The 19,697-nt window shown below is 45.9% G+C and overlaps 2 protein-coding genes across 4 annotated transcripts in view; one reads left to right on the forward strand and one right to left on the reverse strand.

The window, feature by feature from the left end:
• Nucleotides 1-6,128, reverse strand: part of LOC119396283 (protein Wnt-5b) — an 84,289-nt gene extending 78,161 nt beyond the window's left edge. The window contains exon 1 of the mRNA XM_037663432.2: nt 5,157-6,128. Within this exon, the coding sequence (XP_037519360.1) occupies nt 5,157-5,166 (10 nt within the window). The 5' untranslated portion in view covers nt 5,167-6,128. The remainder of the gene's footprint in view (nt 1-5,156) is intronic.
• Nucleotides 1-19,697, forward strand: part of LOC119396284 (uncharacterized) — a 398,508-nt gene that overhangs the window by 84,723 nt on the left and 294,088 nt on the right. Inside the window, exon 2 of one of the 3 annotated variants that reach the window (XM_037663433.2) lies at nt 12,153-12,217. The exons of the other annotated variants lie outside the window; for them this stretch is intronic. Within the exon in view, the coding sequence (XP_037519361.1) occupies nt 12,162-12,217 (56 nt within the window). The 5' untranslated portion in view covers nt 12,153-12,161. The remainder of the gene's footprint in view (nt 1-12,152; nt 12,218-19,697) is intronic. 3 annotated transcript variants of the gene reach the window in all.

Consider the following 19,697-nt stretch of genomic DNA (forward strand, 5'->3'; position numbering starts at 1 on the left):
GTTGGTACGTGTCTTGATATATACTGAGTATGTGCAGCGCAATGAAACGAAGAGAAGACACACAAACATCAGTTGGAAGTCAGCGCCAGTCTATATATATATATATATATATGTGTCGTTTGTGTGTCTTCTCTTGTCTTCGTTTCATTGCGCTGCACATACTCAGTATATATCAAGAATGGCAGACAAGAAAATGCTTCGATTGGGAACAGCAAGTGTGAAATGGTGATTATCTCGTTTCTAATTGTCAAAGACCATAATATTGAATAAGAGGCCGTTTTTTGACGCCCAGAACAAGCTTGTTGTCGACATAACAGGTATATAGAAAAAGATAGCGATCGTACTGATAGGGACGTAATTCTAAACTATCGCGAAGATAAACTGATGTATCTTAAGCGCGTCATCTTTATTTCTATTTTGGGACAGAAGATGGGCAACAGATGTTATTTATATTTCAATTAAACGCCTTTTCGCGCAGAAAGAAGTTCCGCCCCATGGATTGATCACGTCCATTCGTGACCAAAACAGATAGATGGATAAACAGATAGCACTATTTAATCATACCTGCGGAGAGCCTGCTTTATCGCTTGGCTTGCTACTCCAGGTGTCAAGTTCTGACTATATAATATCTGCAATGACAACATATACACACAAATAATACAAAAAAAAATGGTTGAATAGAGCGAACACGGAACCAAATATACCCGAGAGCGCGTAAGGAAACGTAGCAAGAGTTAGTGAGGTGTAGCGCACTGTGTGAATGCTGGTTGCTCTTAATACGAGTAGTATTCATCAAAAGTGCTCGAGTGCTTCTCGGAGACATAATTTTGTTTAGAATAATAAATAAGCGAACTCTGCAAAGCGGCTCGATGAACATGTGACACGCTTCGCGTGACGTGTTCATCGAGCCGCTTTTGCGGAGTGTGACTGTGACACGACTGTGCCACGCTTCGCGTGACACCGTCGCATCATCTTTGTCACCTCTGTAGTTTCATTTTCGGATCAAATTACGCAGGGATTCCCAAGTGTTATCCTCTTTAAGTGCCAAGCTTACCCGAGTGCACTGTTTTCATAAGCTCTAAGTAAGATGTCAGACATCCTGATTGATTGACACTGGCTCTAATGAACAATTCTGGGTTAAGTACATTTTTTGAGTACCGGTCTTGAAGTACAATGGGGTACCGCAAACGAAATTTTTTTGTTTTGTTTTGTTTGTTTTTTTTGGGGGGGGTGGGGGCAACAGCACCTAAGAGGAATATCAGCTTCTTTTGATGTGTCGGGCTTTATCTACCGAGATATATATTGAGCTTGAGAGACTGGCACGAGATCACTGGAACTACAAATTAAAACACGAAAGCAAGCGCTTAGTTTTTGGTCAAGTGAAACTTCCTTCAGCTCCGGGTCTATCAACTGAGGCGCGCTCAGTTGCAAGAATATCATTCATAAATTTGCGGAAACGAGTCATTTGTGGCATTTTACGACTTAGAACTCATAAAATAAAAGAATGTGACATTAGAACATGACTGATTTGAAATAATAGTTCTGCTTGCTGAATCCTGCTCTACAAAAATTAACTTTGACGCACCACGTGAACGGTTGCATTCGATTTTAGTAAACTAAACTGTAAATTAATTTGCTAAAACCAAAGGAAACTTATAGTACACACTCTAAGAAAACTAAAGGTGTATTTCGGGCGTATTTCTGCCACGCAGCTATATAATCGCCATCCATCTCGCATTGCGATCGTTGCGTTATAACCCCGCGCCCGGCACTTCCCGGTCACGAAAGGCGTGCGCGCTATCAGCGTGGCACAGCATTCTCGATAGGAAAGTAGCGAGTGCACAGAACGCAAGAAATTCAGATGCCGATTGTTCTTGAGCGTCAGAAAAACGCCCCAAATACACCCTTTTTCCTTGAAATGTGCAGTAGTTTAGTGCATCTAAGTGCATCCAACTTGGTACCAATACCTGCTGTGCAAAAGATGAGTTCAAGGTTGAAGATTAGACGAAGACTCTTCCACCTACATTGTGCGCCACAATGGAACTATAGCCCAACGTCATATCATGCTAAAAAATCAATTTGCATGCGTTAAAATACGTCCAAGTACAATCCCATTACCGTCTCTCGAAAGAGTATATATTCCAGGTATCTTCAGGTAGGGCTTCACATAGCACGAATTCACATGCACGGCACTTTCGGTGAAATATAACACGCGTGCAACGAGACTGTCGCGCTTCATTGTTTTTCCTGGTTCTTTTTGTTGCCGCAACGGAGTGAGCGTCATTAATAAGACCAGATCGTATCTGTCCTGCAGAAAAAAAAAGAGGTCACTTCTCGCCGATAGCGCTGTCGATTCAACAAAAGGCACCAAGATAAAGTGTCAAGAACTCGGTTAAGGGGTACACACAGGCAGTTCCAAGCTGCGGGCATGTTTTGAATACGAAGTAAAACAAACAAACGTTGCTGTATGTGTGTACACGCCATAACCATGCGGTGATGAATGGTCATCGCTGCGGGGCTCGCAGGTGGGAATATAGATGCCGATTTTCCTGCGTATATAAGCGATGAGTGCTCGCGTTCTCGATCAATTTTCGATCGCTTTTCCACGCGACGCACCGCAGGCTTTTTCGAGACTCGATCTGTATCCAGAGAATCCAGTTTCATTATAGTGTATAGTACAGCGAAAGAAACCAGGCAGTTCGCGCTCGGCCTATTCGGCCGTAGGCGACCTTGTAATTTTGACATCTCGCATGCGTCTTCGGAGTGTGATTTCGTAGTTGTGTTTGGGCCAAGTTCGGCGTCGAACTGTTTTGATTGGCCTTCGTTACACACGCACGCACACGCACGCGCACACACACACAAGAAAAAAAAAAGCGCGCGTGATGCCCATTTCACGGCGTCGCGCTTCCTTGAAGACAAGAACGGTAGAAGTTTTGTTCACACAGTTGCTCTTCACCTCGCGAGTATATCTTATAACGAACACTGATTATAACGTAAAACGCAAAGAACCTTTTGATCCTAACAGACAATTGCGCCAAGAAAAGTATAGAGGACATTATTTGTTGTTTTAACTGTAGTGTAATGATTGTGGCCTAATTTGAAAGGAGTTATAGTGGACGAAAAAGCATCCTTTCTGGCGGTGGGATCTGAACCCACAACCTTCGATTACGTGTCATTTTTTTGTCGACTATAATTCCTTTCAGTTTAGGTCATAATAATTTAACCAGAGTTAAGAACAACACATAATGTCCGTTATGCTTTCCTTGGCGTAGTTGTACGTTGGACTGATTTGTTGTGTCGAACAAAAAGACGAGACCCTCAAAGAATTCCTCTTATTTGTACAGAGAACCTTTCGTAGCTTGTGTCACATGGCATAGCCAATGACCGTGTTTTAAGCAACGGCTTACGATGGACGGACGGAGGTTGTCTGAACGAAAGACCTTGACAGCTTCTTTAATCTATTGTTCGTAATGTTTTTAAAGCAATTTTCTGCTGTCAAGTAGGACTCCTGTTTCTCAGGATGTTGTAACTTCCGAACTTTTTTTACTTTATTATTATTATTATTATTATTATTATTATTATTATTATTATTATTATTATTATTATTATTATTATTTATGCCTCGTCAATATTTCTCGTGTTGTCTTATTTTACTCCTCCCCTTTTGTGTTCGTTTCTCTTTGTCTACGTGTTTTTGCTCTTTTTATTTCTGAAAACTGTCTGTATTGTATTGTCTTTCCGCATAGTTGTATATATGCAATCTAATTGTTTATTTCCCTTCAATATTTCTCATATTGTCTTATGTTACTCCTCCCCTTTTGTGTTCATTTCTCTTTGTCTACGTGTTTTTGCTCTTTTTATTTCTGAAAACTGTCTGTATTGTATTGTTTATTTTTATTGTTTTTTTTGCGTGCGCCAGCACAAAGACCTTACGGTTGTTCCTGGGCACGTTAAATAAATGATTGATTGATTGATTGGTTATTATTATTATTATTATTAGAAAAAAATTCCTTAGCATATATAACCATCGCTTTGCTAAAAAATCTCGTTCAAATACTGCTGAATTATTATCATTGCCATCACTTCACTGCCGACGAAATCGTTCTGATCTCTTGTTTCTTTACAAGCTAGTCCACGGTATCATATCCTGCCCTGTACTTCTCAATTGTGTTAATTTTCGAATTCCGCGTAAGTTAACCAGAGAGAACAGACCGTTTCATGTACCCGCCTGCTTCTTCCAACACTCTACCGTTCACAGAATACAAAGTCTCTATAATGTTAATTTTCTCGATCTTGACATTTTTCATAGTCCACAATCATTGTTTTTATCCGAGCTTTGCACTGTTTTGACATAGTATGGCACAATGTACAAAGTCTTCCCTTCTCCGTCTTTCCGCATAGTTGTATATATGCAATCTAATTTTTCATTCCCCTTCAATATTTCTCGTGTTGTATTATTTTACTCCTCCCCTTTTGTGTTCATTTCTCTTTGTCTACGTGTATTTGCTCTTTTTATTTCTGAAGACTGTCTGTATTGTATAGTTTATTTTTATTGTTTTTTTTTGCGTGCGCCTGCACAAAGACCTTACGGTTGTTCCTGGGCACGTTAAATAAATGATTGATTGATTGATTATTATTATTATTATTATTATTATTATTATTATTATTATTATTATTATTATTATTATTATTATTATTACCACAAGTACACAACATACATAAACAACAAGGATTTGGCTTCTTCATTGAGTATAGCTTCGCGTTCTTTGAGGAACGGACGGGGTATACCATGATTACGAAAGAAAAAAACAGCGCGTCATGCAGGTTTAGTTGCAATTACTCTTTGATCCGATGAAAGACTGCCACAAACTGTCTACTCTCCATCGCAATCATATTGAAAACAGCTTCAAAAAGATTTCATCATTCACAAGCTGGCCTCTTTCTTGCACGCAATGCCCCTGTGACATGCTTCGGGAAAGTCCTGTAAGAAATGTACATTTAAAAAACAATAAAAATAAGTCTTATACTCTTTCTCTTCGCTTCCAGATGTTTTCAGCAAGCTTTTCGCAATGACAGGTATTTCGTTCAAGGACGCCAGCCATGCAGGACGCATTCATAGACCGCAACCGGCTTTGACACGATCCATATAGACTTACCCCGAACCATGAAGTACGAGCCTCCTTTTTTGGCTGAGTCTATTCCCTCTTGCGTCCGCTGTGCGAGGGTGTCGATAGAGAGCCGACAAAATGATGTGGCGTGAATGTCAGCGATCGAAGCTGTCACAAAGTGGTTGCCAGAAAGACGATGAAAAGAAGAAAATAAAGTAGCAACTGTCAGTCGAGAGGTACTCGGAGCAACGGCGCACGTCGACGAGATGAAGTCGCGTAGAGGTCCGTCACGTCATCCTCCGGTGCAACGCGCGACAGGAAAAAAAAAAGAAGAAAAACAAGCCGCAGCGACAGCTGCGTGGAACCACAAACACACACGCACTTGCACTTTCAAAAGCAGGCCACACGCAGAAATAAAAGAAAAATAAAACGAGCGCACCAAAACTCGTCGTCAATTCCGGAACGTCGAAGTCAGGGACAGTGCCGCCAACACCGTTGCAGCCGTCGGCGTTCCCCGAATTCCAGGTAGACAGGTAACCTGGACCTTGGGCGGGTCACTTTTCGCTTCATCGCGCGAAACGGCGCAGCTCGAGGCCTTCTCCGTCGATATCTGACATGAAGCAACGATTGGCGCTGATGTTCCTTGAATGTCGTCGGCCTCGGAATCAGAGAAGGACCCGCTTCAGAGATGTCCGATGTCCTGAGAACAGGAGTCGATCTCGCCTGCTGAGACAGCCGACAAGGATGCACGTGATGCCAAGAAGGACAGCTCTGAGCACGGTTCCTCCGGCGACGATCACGACAACGAGTTAGTTTAGTTGCCAACGCCGAAGCATCTCGACAGACCACCACGCATCCAGTCTGGCTGGCTGTGTGCTTCGAGGAAAAGAAAATAAACGCTCTAGGAGACCGGTGCTGGTGTGCGGCGTGCGCCGGGCCGCGGCGGCTGTGGTGGTAGTGGTGGTGATGTTGGCGGCGGCGGTCGGACCCCCCCAGCCTACCTCCCTCATTCATAGCGGGCCGCCCTCTCTCTCCACGCGCGACGCGGCTGATCAATCAGCGACCGCGCGACCGCTGACGTCGCACCTCGCGCACCTTCCCATTGGTCCCCGCGGGGTCGCCAAAGGTGCGCGCGGCGTGCTTTTCGGACGCACCGGTTTCTTTCTTGTTCGCTTGTTGCGGGGAAGTTTTCGTTTTCACCCCCAAAAGTTTCTACTCTGTCGCGCCCGCTTGGTTCTATCGTTCTTTCGGGGTAGTTTAGGCTGATTCGGGCTTTCTGTGGCCTGTCTGATCGCACCCAATTGGGGTTACGCTGACTATTTTAGTAAGTGCCGAAGACGTATTTCCTAATATGGGGTATTTCTTTTGTAGTTTATATTTCAAAGAATAGCGTTAGGTGTCAATAATCTACGTTAACAAGAGACAGGGCGTGCAAACACGGACACAAGAGAGAAGCCAAGACACCACAAACACCGACTATCCTCTTTGTCTATCCTCTATGTCTAATCATCTATGTCTTGCGGGGTTCTTTCGAGATTAAAAAGAAAGTTGTTTCTCATAGTTCATGTTGAGACTGTAGAACAAGAAAAGATGACAGATTGACAAAAATACCTGTAAAATACAGTGAAACGCTCGTATAACTAAACGAGTGAGGCAGTGGTACTTCGTTATACACGTCCCTTCGTCATATGCACGCTCACATTAATGACCCCGATAAAGCAGATAAGCACACTGGGAGGAACAACGTTTATTTAAAATCGGCAATTTTGTTCTGCAGAGTAGTATGAATTACTGAATGCGCTACCACACCGACCTGAAGCCACATATACGTTCACGGAGTGCTGCTGCGCCTAATCAGGGAATGAGGAGAGGTAGATACATTTCACTGCAAAACACCACGCCGCACGACATAACAGGGAGGATTTTGCCGATATTGTTCATCCATTCTTATACGCCCTTTTTATTTGCACAGTTCTTAAAAGTTAGTGCGAAATGACCTTTTAGCCTCATTTGTTCGTTTATTTAGGCTGCTGGGCGTTACGTGTGAGGCTAAGCGAAGTCGTCATAAAACAACAAATCAGCAATTCGCAACGTATGCATTGCTTCGTTAAACAAGCAAATTCGGTGTACTCTTCGTCACTGTAGTTGCATTTAGAATACATAGGAGAGGTAAGTATCGGGCCAGGTCCCATGACATGCTTCATGGTACAAGCTATTTCGCAGTAGACGCGTTCGTTGCAGTGGCGTTCGACTGTAAATACAACACAATTAGTGAGAATAGAGAGAGAGAGAGAGAACGAGATATAAATGTAATGAGGAAAGCCATGAATGTTAAACAGAAGATAACCCTCCGGGAAATGGTAAGGCACTGGGATCATACAGATCGTAAAGGAGTTTTAGTCATGCTGAGAAACGCAAGTATCAGTAAAAAAAAAAAATTGGCCGCGTATCTGCGTGCTCCGCTGCAAATGCCGTCTAAATACGATAGAGGAGGCGCTGCGTGAGATATGGACGCCATCTGGCAATACGTCGGGAAACATGAGCTTGTGCAGAGGGTTTCCTTCCTCCGTGGCAGAGGGCGTTCGTCGGCGCGCATAGCATGGCATTTTCAGCGCAGCTTAAGAAACTGGGGTCTTTAGAATTACGTATCTATGTATTTTCTATTGAAGGAACATGCCACGTAATACCTAGTGATGTTGCGCCTCAGATATGCGTAATATTTACAATTTTGATCGACAACGTTCACAAGTATGAACAGCCGTACCAGTTCAAGATGGGTGGGCGGTAAGCAAGTGGTTCAACTTTGGCCGGGTGGCTGAATCGGGTGACAGACAGACAGACAGACAGACAGACAGACAGACAGACAGACAGACAGACAGACAGACAGACAGACAGACAGACAGACAGACAGACAGACAGACAGACAGACAGACAGACAGACAGACAGACAGACAGACAGACAGACAGACAGACAGACAGACAGACAGACAGACAGACAGACAGACAGACAGACAGACAGACAGACAGACAGACAGACAGACAGACAGACAGACAGACAGACAGACCAAAATTTCTGCGTTTAAGCCTCCCCAAGAAAGACTATCGTCTTTAATAAACTTTAACTCGACGTCATATGTCTCGGTGCATTCCAATTCGTGTCTTTTCCGAACGCCGCTAAACCATATTGTGGGCGTTGCGCAACCACCGCAACGAACCCCTGCGCATAAGGAGAACGCGAATTGCCGTGTTGATGAACATCGGGTTCGTTTACGCTTTCCGGTTCTTTCCCACGTGCGATTTCATTCATTACCATTCTTGAATTTTGTGGTTTCTTCATTTCGTTTGTTTTTCTGTAGTGTTTATACCGCAGCATCCTCTGCGCACGCTGCCTTTCCCGCCAGACAATCCTTGTGGTTCTCTAAAAATCGCACACTACCAATACATTCAAGAAAACACACACGGGAAAGCGGCGAGCATTCTTCATTACTTCCGTTGTAGATAAACAAACAACTAAAGGAAATTCAGGAGAAAGGTAAAGACTTGAAGTTGCGAGAAGCTACCTTGACGATGACGAGTCTTCTTGAAGGAATGTTGGCTTCGTACAGCAGCGTTTCTTGTTTAGCGACTGGATATCATTCCACTGTGGATGCTACATTCATCTATATATACAGCCCAGCTGAAGTAACTTTCGTTAATAAATAGTCTGTATGCCCTCAATTCAACAACACACCTCACTTTCACGTTACAGTATATAGGTGAAGCTATAGAACCATCCTTGCCTCGGAAAACAGCAATATTCAAAGCGCATTGCGTCGACACGTCTTCGCGCGATCCCTCCAATCCTGCAGAACGTTCCTCCGAGTTACCGGTTAATTACACTCTGAGCTGAACGGGCGTGAAGCCTGGCTTCGGGCTCACGACGTCGCGCGAAAAAACTCCACGGACTCCATGCCGCCGAAATAACGCGTACGCGCATATACTTATACAGCCTCTACGAGCTTGGCTGCGCCGCGGACCCGTCTTTCGTGTATGTTTTGCTTCGTTTGTTTACAGAAACTGTTTCCGCTACGGACTCGGCAGCGAAGGCATTACACAGGCCTATAGCCCTCTCGGATGATTTAGGCCTGCTTCGTGCGCCTTCGCCCGACAGAGTTCGCTGGCGTTATCTTATTGGCTCACCGGAGGCGTGCTCAAAGCGAAGCCGCCGCGCACCTCGTCGGCACTGTGCGCCGTGTCCCGACTCGGTGCGTCTCACCCTCCCCAGTCTCACCCTCACTCTCTTTCGAGTTCACGACCAAATTAGTGTTCGCTCGCCTCTCGCGCTCGCGACAGTGCATTCGTACAGTTCGCCGTTTCTCTACACCCAAGAGACTGCTTCCTTTCATGTTGTTCATACTTTTTGTTTAGTCTCACCTCTTCGTTTTGTTTCATTAATTTTCTTTCCTGAGAGCTTTGTCTCAAAGTTCGTGACTCGCCTCCAGACGGGGGTGTGTGTTGAGCAGGGAGACTTGGTCGAAACTTTTCCTTTTAATGAAGCGTACACGTGGAGCGATCAGCCCTGATCGCGTTTTTATCGCATACGCCTTGAGTGCGTACGAGACTTGGCTTATACCTCTGCTTAGATGACTTTTCTAAAGGGAGGTGGTATTAGCGGCATGACTTGGGAATATGCATCAGGCGCTGCATTGAGTGAAGCGTGGCAGCATCACAGCGCATACTATGGTTTACAGACTAAGTAGTGTACTATAATAAAATAGCGCGTGTATCCTTCTTACCTTTATCGTAAGCAGGCAGTGAACTTAAGCGATGAAAGGAAATTGTATAGGGCTGATAGCTGGTCAAGCACTCCACACACTCCACACACTCCACACGATAGACCTTTTCGTAAAGGCATGTGGCAACGAATTTTAATTGTCGGCGAATTATAAGTGGAGGGCAGCCGGCGTAGGCGTGCGCGAAAGGGGCAAAGAAGCCCCTCTCCCCCCCCCCCTTCTCGCCCCCTAATTTTTCGTCTTTGCACTGATTTCTTCTGATCGTAGGGCCTCAGTGGGAGGGGATTAGGAAAGGGCTGGGAGTGATGGGAAGGGGGGGTGGGGGTGAGGGCTGCGGTGAAACATTGTAATGGAGAACCGTGCACGCCTATGGCAGCTGCAAACTGATAAGAGATATTAGGGATAAAAAAAACTTTTGCGTAGCTTGCACTGGAGGCGCAATGCTAAAGAGACAGCGGAACTGATGGGCACCTATTTTGGCTTTTGCTGCTTTCCCAATTTTTTCATATCTTCTCTTTCTTTCTTCCTTTATTTCTTCTTCTCTCTTCTCTTTGTTTTTTTTTCTTTTTTCTCTGCTTAGTCCTATTTATTTCCTTCTCGTTCGTCCTCTTTCATCCCTCTCTCTCTCTTTCTCTCTCTGTCTCTCTATTTTTCGCTTGCCTCCTTCTTCTTTCTATCCCTTTGTCTATCTCTCACTCAATTTCTTTCTCTCTCTTTCTGCAGTTCTTTTTGTCTATTATCTCTTTCTGATTCTTTCTATGCTGTGTTTTACTCTCTCTCCCCTCCTCCTTAAACAGCTTTACGTTCTCTTTAAGGGGGTCATGAAGCACCCCTTGGGCTTGTTGAAAAAAAAACATCCTGCGGAAAGCTGACACGGCTATGAACTGCTCAGCCTAATATTGCAGTCGTGCGCGCCGCGTAAAGACTACAAGCGGAGCGCGAAGTTGCTGTTTTCTCAGACGCCCTCTTTTCAAACAGAGGCCGGTTCTCACTCTCGTCGGTGGGCGGGTTGTCTGCCGGTTGACGTCGCGTATCTGCTTCTCCGCGTCGCAAAAGACATAGCATCCTCATTGGCCAATAGCCGACATAAATCGAGAGCGGCGTTCGGATCAGATGCGCTTCTTGCCACGGGGTGCCGCCACTTGCCGGCGCCGCACTCCTCAGTCTGCTAACTTTACACGGTAGCCGCACTCGCGCATGCGAATCATGCGAATCACAGCGGGAGAGCGATCGCGTTTCATGACGCGCGCTGACGTAACTTTTTCCCCCTTGCCATCCCTCCCTGTGTAGCTTCCAGTGCGCTCATCGGCACGAGAAAAGAGAGAAAGCGCTGAGAGCGTGCGCCAAACTCCCGTAACTCCGCTTGTTCTTGGCGGATTCGAGAAATTTTTGCGGCAATCGATTCGGGAGGCAGTAAGCTCCTATACTTACTTGGAAAAGTGGTTCACGACACAGTGGTTCTTTTTTGTAAGAACGTAAACTTTATTAGGATTCGAGTTCAGCGTCTTTTAGTGGGCCTGGGCACCCGCCGCGGACGCGGTTTCGAGACCTTGACCCGAAGCGGCTTCCTCGGCACACTGGACGACCCACAGTTGTGCTGTCAGGCTCGAGCTGAGGCAGCGCGAGCGGAGGCTGGCGGTGGAAGAGACGGAGGAGGGATCGGCACCATTCGAATCGTCTATTAAGCCCTGACACTCCCACAGGATGTGAATATGCGTGGCAACCTCGCCACACAATCTGCGTCTGTTTGTAGTGTACATGCCTGGATACATGGCGTGCATGAGTCGAGGGTTTCTGTACGAACCTGTTCGTAATTGTCTGTACCGCTTGCATCCTGTTTAGCCAAGCGTTAGGGGATGGGTAAACGCGTCTCTGTATAGCTGGTAGTGTGTCGTGATGTCGTGGAAACTGGTCATACGATCCTCCCACGCCCAGACGTTTGCAGTACCCCGCGGAGACTCTCCTTGCTCCGATTATGCGAATAAACTTGCCATGGATCCCGGCACACACCGCACTGAGCACCCCCAACGAAGCGGCTCACCGCGTTGCTCGAGGCCTCACTCACCGAACATGATCGGAGGAAAAAGGGATAAAAAAATTTATCATGGAATTCACGACCCACTCGCCCTATGTATATATAGAAGAGGAAAAAAAATAATGTTCGCGTAATCAGAGCAACCAACTTACTATAACATACACGCTGTGCTTTATGCGTTATCATCAGTTCAGTTCAGTAATTGATTTTGATTTGACACCTGTTGTTTCTTCGCAGCCATCTTCAATGTTGTCCCTGCAACAGCTTGACGATCATGTGCACCTCGATCTCAACGCGCGAAGGTAAAGTTCTGCTTTTTTGGTAATACTGAAAACAGAATGAATGTCAGTCGAGTAGGGCCAGACGCGAATCGAATAATGAGCAGCTTTCTTATAATGTATAACATTCGTCGCCATTTGTCAACAACTCTCACGTACTCGTGCACAACATACTGTAAAAAGTTTCTATCTTACCTTCATGTGGCACACTATGAAGCATGCTTTATTGAAAGCACAAAATGGATAAATTATAGAACAAGCAACTAAGCAGTTCGCAAGTTGAGGCGCTTGGGGGTACATGCCATCTAATTGGCCAATTAATGTGTGCAACTTCGTGACCGAATCGGAAGTATGTTGTGATGCATACTTGGAAAACCAGCGCGAACGCGACGGAGACACAATACGAGAAGGACACAGGACGAGCGCTGTCTAACAAGTGAAGTTTACTGAAACAAAACTGAACGCACCAAAAACGAGCACCATGCATGAGTGAGCAGGAATTTTAGGTCACGTGAAAGAAATCACTAAGCATGCGTGACTGGCAGTCTAGCAGACAGACGGAAGGTTCAGATATGCGATCATCACCCATCATTTTGATGAAAAACGCTTCCGCGAGTTCACGAGCTCTTTTATGTTTGTGCTTCACTATAACGACATGGTTATTGAAAAAAGGGTTGCACCCACGTGACATGCAATGAGTTGAAAAATGTGACGTCCGCGTTATGTCTGAGGCATTTTTGTGCTGGCTAAGTCGTTCATTGATGCAATTACCTGACTGGCCTGTGTAAGAATTTCCACAGGAGAGGGGAATTCTATAAACAACACCAACGACGCGGGAAACGACGGTGTCGCGGTGCTTCACCGAGCAACCTACAACTGCTGTTCCTCTAGCCTTCTTCGCAATTGCAGCACAAGCTTTTTCTGCTTTTAGGTTTGAGGAAAGAATGGAAAGTATGCGCCGTTTCCAACTCACCCCACCTCTCTATCAATAGCAATATGTCGTAAATGAAAGTTTTTATACCTTATTTGATGTGAAGGAGTAGGATATGTATGAACAAATATTGCCTTCCAATGCTTTGCGTCGAATAGTTGAAGTACCCTTCAACAGGATGTATCGCTGGACTCCAGCGACGACCCCACTTCAGGGATTTTTCATATATTCTGACGCTCTACCATGTATACCACCGCAGTGGTGGCTATAGCAGAGCGTCCGCTTTCAATGCGGTAGTTACCGGGTTCGATTCCCGGTGCCGATCGGAAACCCACCGGTTTTTTTTTTTTCTAAAGGGTACAGGAGTACACCGACCTGGCGCTCGGTTGTTCTTGGGTACTCATCTCGAAAGGTGGACCCCATAAGGTTCCGTAACAGGTTCCGTAAAGGCCTCTGGGCGCACCTTAATCACCACACTGACATTGGTGAAATAGGGTACCTTCCGGTGGAATAGGTACAAGCGCACTTCCGGCCCGCTCGGCAGAACGAAGTGAATAGTCATTTGGGAGGGCACCCACCCTGTGTGAAATTGGCGGCGTGGGACAGCCAGATCTAGAATTTGTTTTTTCTTCCATCTTTTTCTGAACATCTGGTTTGTTTGGATTAGTGTCGAATAGTCTTTATAACCACACGTTTTTTTTTGTTGTTTTTTTTTTGCGCGCGCGACGAGTGATTATGTTTAGCTGAAAAAGCATGGCTCGCTGAGTGACCCAGCGAGCTGTCGGTACCATGTTCACTGTATGAATAGTATGAAACTTACAGCGTTTTTTTTTCTTTCTTCAGTTTCATGTTTTCTCGTGAATATATACGTCCACTGAAGTGTAAAGTATTAAAAAACTACACGAAAAATGCAGTGACTGTTAGATAGAATAACCGAATCGAATAGCACATTATCCGATATGTTGTTCGAAACCTTCGATTATTGACAGAGTAGATCGTACCTAAAACATACCGGTATTTTAAAGCAGGATTCAGCAGCCGCTATGACTCAATCATTCTTGCTGGCATACCATCCAGAATTACTCTCCCAGCCTGAGCTTCAAAGTACATACAGTGTGTTCGGGCAAGGAAAACCTGGTTTAGCGGCAGGCAACTTGAGGAGGCTTTCTCTACGTAAATGGAGACGCTGCCTCCGGCAATTTAACCGGTGTTTATAAACTGAAAAATTGGTTTTTCAAGTTCGTAATATGCCCTTCGCTAATAGCGACCGACTTGAGAAGCGATTATGTCTCTGATCTCCTTTCGGACCTCGAGAGCGTGCTCAGATGCGTAGCAGCTGGCTAGATAGGGACGCTATTAACGCCCTGCGACACTAAACAAGTTACGTCTCAAGCCTGTGCATCCTCTTTGGTCTGCACTTGGGAATAGAGAGACCTTTATACTCCGTCTCGCGGACCCCGTTAAGCCGAACGTAAGGTGTTGTGTATACGTGTAGCCTCTCTCTATGGTGGCTTGCGTGCCTCGATCAGTGGCCTGGCACTTGCGTAGTCCGTCATTAGGCCTATTAGGGACTCGCGAAGATAACTGAGTTTGTTGTCCACTCGCTGCATCACCTTGCAGAAGCACGCCGTCGAATGTACAACGCACCACACATATATACACGCATACGGTCGCACAATGGCAGACACATGCCGATGAGCGGGATGCCCGTATTCAGCCGTCCGCTGTCCGCGTCACCCTCACCACAATTACTCCCTCTCCTTCTCCGTGCAACGCCTCTGCAATGAGCCCGTATGCCTTGCGGGCCCTAATTCCGTGCAGTACCGTGAAACCTGTATGCACGCCGTTAACGGTGAATCAAGGGGCGACCGTTCGCGATCAGTAACGGTTCATGATTGGCTTTTACGCTTCCTGAAAGTCATCTTGCAGGTTCTAACGCGCGGCGCGGTAAACGACAAGCGTCTATTTTCTAGTGATTCTAGAGATGCCTCGTAGTTGGGGCGCTCGTTAATGCACGCCCGCGAGGAACCAATTCTATTACCTTCAATTTCTCGATCTTGATCTTTCTGCGCCATTGCACGGCATACATTTATTTGTGCTTCTTTTTCATGTATATGTCGTGTTGATACCGTGCATGCTTCTTGCGTCTATGTATACACAACTAAATGCAGGTTGCGAATCGACTCTTGTATCCATCTTCTTGTTCTTCGGTACTAAGTCGACAAGCTTAAGGACAACGGAAGTTTGCCTAATTATCTTGCCTCGGAAACCATACATCGAGTAAGGTTTCGTGATTGATCAACGTCTGGAAAGGTCCTGTAACTAGTGATATATATAATGGAGGGAAAGGGACCCCGTGAAGTGTCTCGGGAATTCTACGGCGCGATCCGGTGCCTCCTCCGATTCTTCTCAGCATCGGCAGCACTGTACGGTTGTTAGCACGTCAGCGTACAAGACCGTGGCGCACAGCCCGCTAATGGAAGTCTCTTCCAACACCTGCGGCGGCGTGCCGCCGCCGCCGCCGCGGACTCCCTCTTCACTCCGCTGCGCTGTGTATATGCGTCGGCGCTGCCTTTTCCAAAAAGGCGACGCCAATTGGGCCACAGGTGAAACACAAAGGCCGCCATTGTGGGAGGCAAGCTCTTCTCGCCTGACTAAAGTGAGCTAGAATGCCTGACTCGAGGAGTCCACAAGAGAGACGCGGACAGCCTTTTTGCGCACGGGCACGCATACAGAGCGGCCGTGTCTTTACAGCGCGAAGCCTCGTAGAAAGGCGGCGTGCCGCTCGTCTTGTGAAGTGTGCAACACTCGAAGAGGCAACACCCGCCCCTTCTTCTTTGCTTCAGACGTTCGCACTATAAAGCCGTAGCCGTCTGCGGCCACCGCCGCTAGAGGCGAGGTCTTATCTCATAGCGGGCCCGCTCTGCAAAGCGTTAACGCCGTTGCGCGGGCGCGAACTGGAGATAACAGAAGACCATATTTCCGCTCCTGCAGCTAGGCTCTATATATGCGTATACTGCGCCTCCTTCGCGCTTTGTTAGCGTTGGAGCCTGTGAGGGGTATGCCATTAGTCTGGCTCTTAGAGCCACGTCGATTCCTTGCGTAGCTTACGCTTAGCCGTTCGTTTTGTAAGAGCTCTATCTCTTTAGTGGCTCGATAAATCCGTGTCCATGACAGAAGCTTGTAAAACAAACTTCGTGCTGTAAACCATTATGGCTTACTATTTTCGCCATACCGTTGTCTTCGCGCCAATTAACCGTCGTTTGTTGACGCTGTTGCTTCGTTGTCGCAATTTGGATGACAATAATATATCTTTAACGATAGCTCGAGGCCTACACCCAGGACTAACAGCTAAAGTGGCCAACTATGGCTCACTATTGGAGCTGTTTAGAGTTTTCATAATGAGGTAGCTTAACGCTGCACTAAGAATAGCTTATCTCAAGGACATTTATGAAGAACCTACTTGACATCAGACCAGGCTGGCACTCCATCTTGATGAGGTGCTCCTCCTTATCAGCCTCCCTGTGCGAGAGGTTTTGAAGAACCTTTCCTGTTTTTCTGGACTTGCACAGTATATATTTGTTAGCCTTTGAATGCTTGCCTTGCAGTGCTTGTGCGATTACTGTCCCTGAGTGTATGCATCACTACGTCATAACATTTGTGATAATTTGAAATACGCATTATAATGAATGCCATGAAAGAAACAAAAACTGAGAATAGCTTATCCTGTTGCGTAAGCAGGCTCATGTACTCGAAGACTGCGTTTTCTTCATTGTATTGACACGATGCAGGAATACCAGCCGTCGTCCTGCGTTCTTTTTTTTTTCGTTGCTTCGCCAAACGGCTCCGTATCATGAAATTGCTGACCCGACGTTCCTGCGAGGGGACGTGTCTTCGCCGCTGCCTTTGGAAAGACAAGGCCGCCCTGCTGAAACGTTGCCTTAGCCTGAGACATGCGATGTGATGTTCGGCCACTGTTCATCACTGCAAATCGTCTAATGAAGTTAGTTACAGTACAATACCTTACACGCAGCATAGAAGGTGGTACATACTGTGCGTAACAAATATGTATATCTGAATTTACAGTATACCAATATACCAGAGTTGTCTTTTCCTAAAAACATTAAAGCAACATATCACGTTGTCTATATAGCAGTGGTTAGCGTTGCCTGACTTTTTGCGTACTCTAACTGCGGCGCTGGAGAAAATGATGCCCCAGGGCACCACACACGACAACCCTTCACATATTCACGTTTCAGATTTGCTGGAATGCCGTCATTAAGCATAGCTTAGAGTTACTGGGCTGTAACATTGCGTGTCGTTACCGTAGAAGCCCTATACCTCCGCTTCGACATACATTACACCGGCTGTTACAGATAATCGAATTAAATGAAAAACAAACGGAAGGGATGTGGGCAACTCCTTCACTCATGTGTAAAAGTTTATTCTATATTGACTTTTCACAGTTCTTGTACCTTCCTATGAAGGGTGTTCTCAGTGCAAACTCCGATATGTCAGAATTTATGCCCATATATGTCCGTATAAGGGTGAGCTCTGACATATAAGTTCATATGGAAGGAAGATTATTCTAGAAAAGTAGGACTGACAACAAGAGCGGCAAGTTATCCTTGTTGGTAATGTTGCAGGATGGCGGAGCTCATACGAAAGACGTTGACTGCTGCGTCTTTCCTTTTCTCAGTCTGTACAAATTTATTGTGCGCTGTTTATCCGCCATCACACAGCTCTCGAAATAGCAGTCATATGTAGTATAAGCACTCGCTGCCGTATAAAGGTTTCAGCGTCACTCCATTTGTTCCTATAGAGTCAGTGGAGTGACCCTGTAGGAAAACGCTCGAAATGCGACCTGGAGTTAACCTGCCATTTGGGCAGCTTGACAAGGTGATGGCACTCTTTTGTGATGGCGTACTTTCGTGATGGAAAGATCAAGCGCCAGTTCAAAGACCGCGCGAGCTCAGGCAACTCGGCTTTCTTTTTTTTTTTTTATGTCGCAGAGGTGGTGAACGCGACCTTACATGCGAGATGCGTGAGACGAACAAGGGTGTGACGCTTTTTATCGAGTTGTAGCTTCATAGAGTAGGGCGTGTGAAATGTAGGAGGGTCCCGAGTAACACTGCGCAGCACGGTTTGAGCCGCGACGCTAACGACATCTTCCCTTGTGTGAAAAAAAAAATAAGAAAAGAAAGATGTAAGAACCAAATAGAGACGAAGTATTTGGGAAATAAAGCAGGGCGTTGTTCTGCTTGACTGAGCCCTTCCTTTTTGTGAGCCGTCATCTCTCGGATCTCTATAAACGATGTTCGAGACACGCAGCAAAGCTCGCTCTACATAGGCGACGCTGAACTCTGCAAGTACGTGCGTTTCGCCTACGTGCCCCATACAGGTGTCGCGTGGGAGTGCGAATGTGCGAATTGAGCCAATACTCAGGGCAGGTAGCGCCAGGCCGACACCTGACACCACGAACGTGCTTAGACTGCAACACGCAAGAAAGAAAATGGAATCTTACTCGAGTAGGATGTATGAAACGAGGTTGCAACTTGCGACTTCTGTTTCCTCATTCGTTTTTCTTCTTCGTTCTTAAGAAAGCTCTCGCTGAGCTTATACGCGTTCTTGCATTTGTTGTCATGTGTATTTGCATATTATAATATTTTTTTAAACTTCTCATTATGTTGCAGGGGCGTTGAACCGGTTTTCGCACCTGTTTCGGCTTCCTGAAACTTAGAGATGTACCGGTGGCATTGTGCTCGGTTCCTTTTCGCTTCGAACCTTTACAATATACACGAGCGTCTGTTAAAGTTCGAACATTCCAGCCACGGCAGTCGTGGTAGGCTGCACTTCTTTTTTTTTTATGAAGAAACAATGGATTTATCTCACGCTGTGTTATGTTAGCAAGTGCTTGACAACCTTCAAACGTTGCATTGTCTCAAGAAAAAAGGAGAGGGCAAAGGTGGAGGGGGGCAACCAGAAGGAAAGAAACTCAGTTTGCTGCCCAATGCTGGAGAACTTGAACGTCAGAAGATATGAGTAAAGGGAGAGCTCGAGAGAGAGTCACAAAGCACAGATACACCACCACAGCTGGTCGCTGTTACCAGAGACTGGATTCACAGCGCAATGTCGACTGTGATACCACAATGAATGCCATTTCACTCTTCATCTGTATGTGCACGTCAACGGCACTTTGTAACTTTAAGAGTGACTTCGTCATGCGCAATCTCGATTACTTATTAGGGTGGCATTTCATGATGGTTTGCTCTGTTATTGTCCTTTGATCAAGCGAGCTACAGCGCAACCGTAAGCGATCGTTTCTTTGCTATAAGAGTGAGACCGAACGTGCTAAATGTCGTCTACTCCTCAACACGTGGTCGCACGAGGTGGTGTCGGCCATTGCGATGCAATAACCGAAGCATATATATCTTTATATCCACTTATACGGAGGTGGAGGGAAGAGTCCAGGTGATGTAGATTCTCTTGAAAACGTGGTGAGTTCCACATGGAAAAACAGATATTTTATGCGAACAAGCTTTTCGTCAGCATATATGAGATGGATAGAGGCAT

This window comes from Rhipicephalus sanguineus, chromosome 6 (genome assembly GCF_013339695.2).
Source record: "Rhipicephalus sanguineus isolate Rsan-2018 chromosome 6, BIME_Rsan_1.4, whole genome shotgun sequence".
Classification (NCBI taxonomy): domain Eukaryota; kingdom Metazoa; phylum Arthropoda; class Arachnida; order Ixodida; family Ixodidae; genus Rhipicephalus; species Rhipicephalus sanguineus.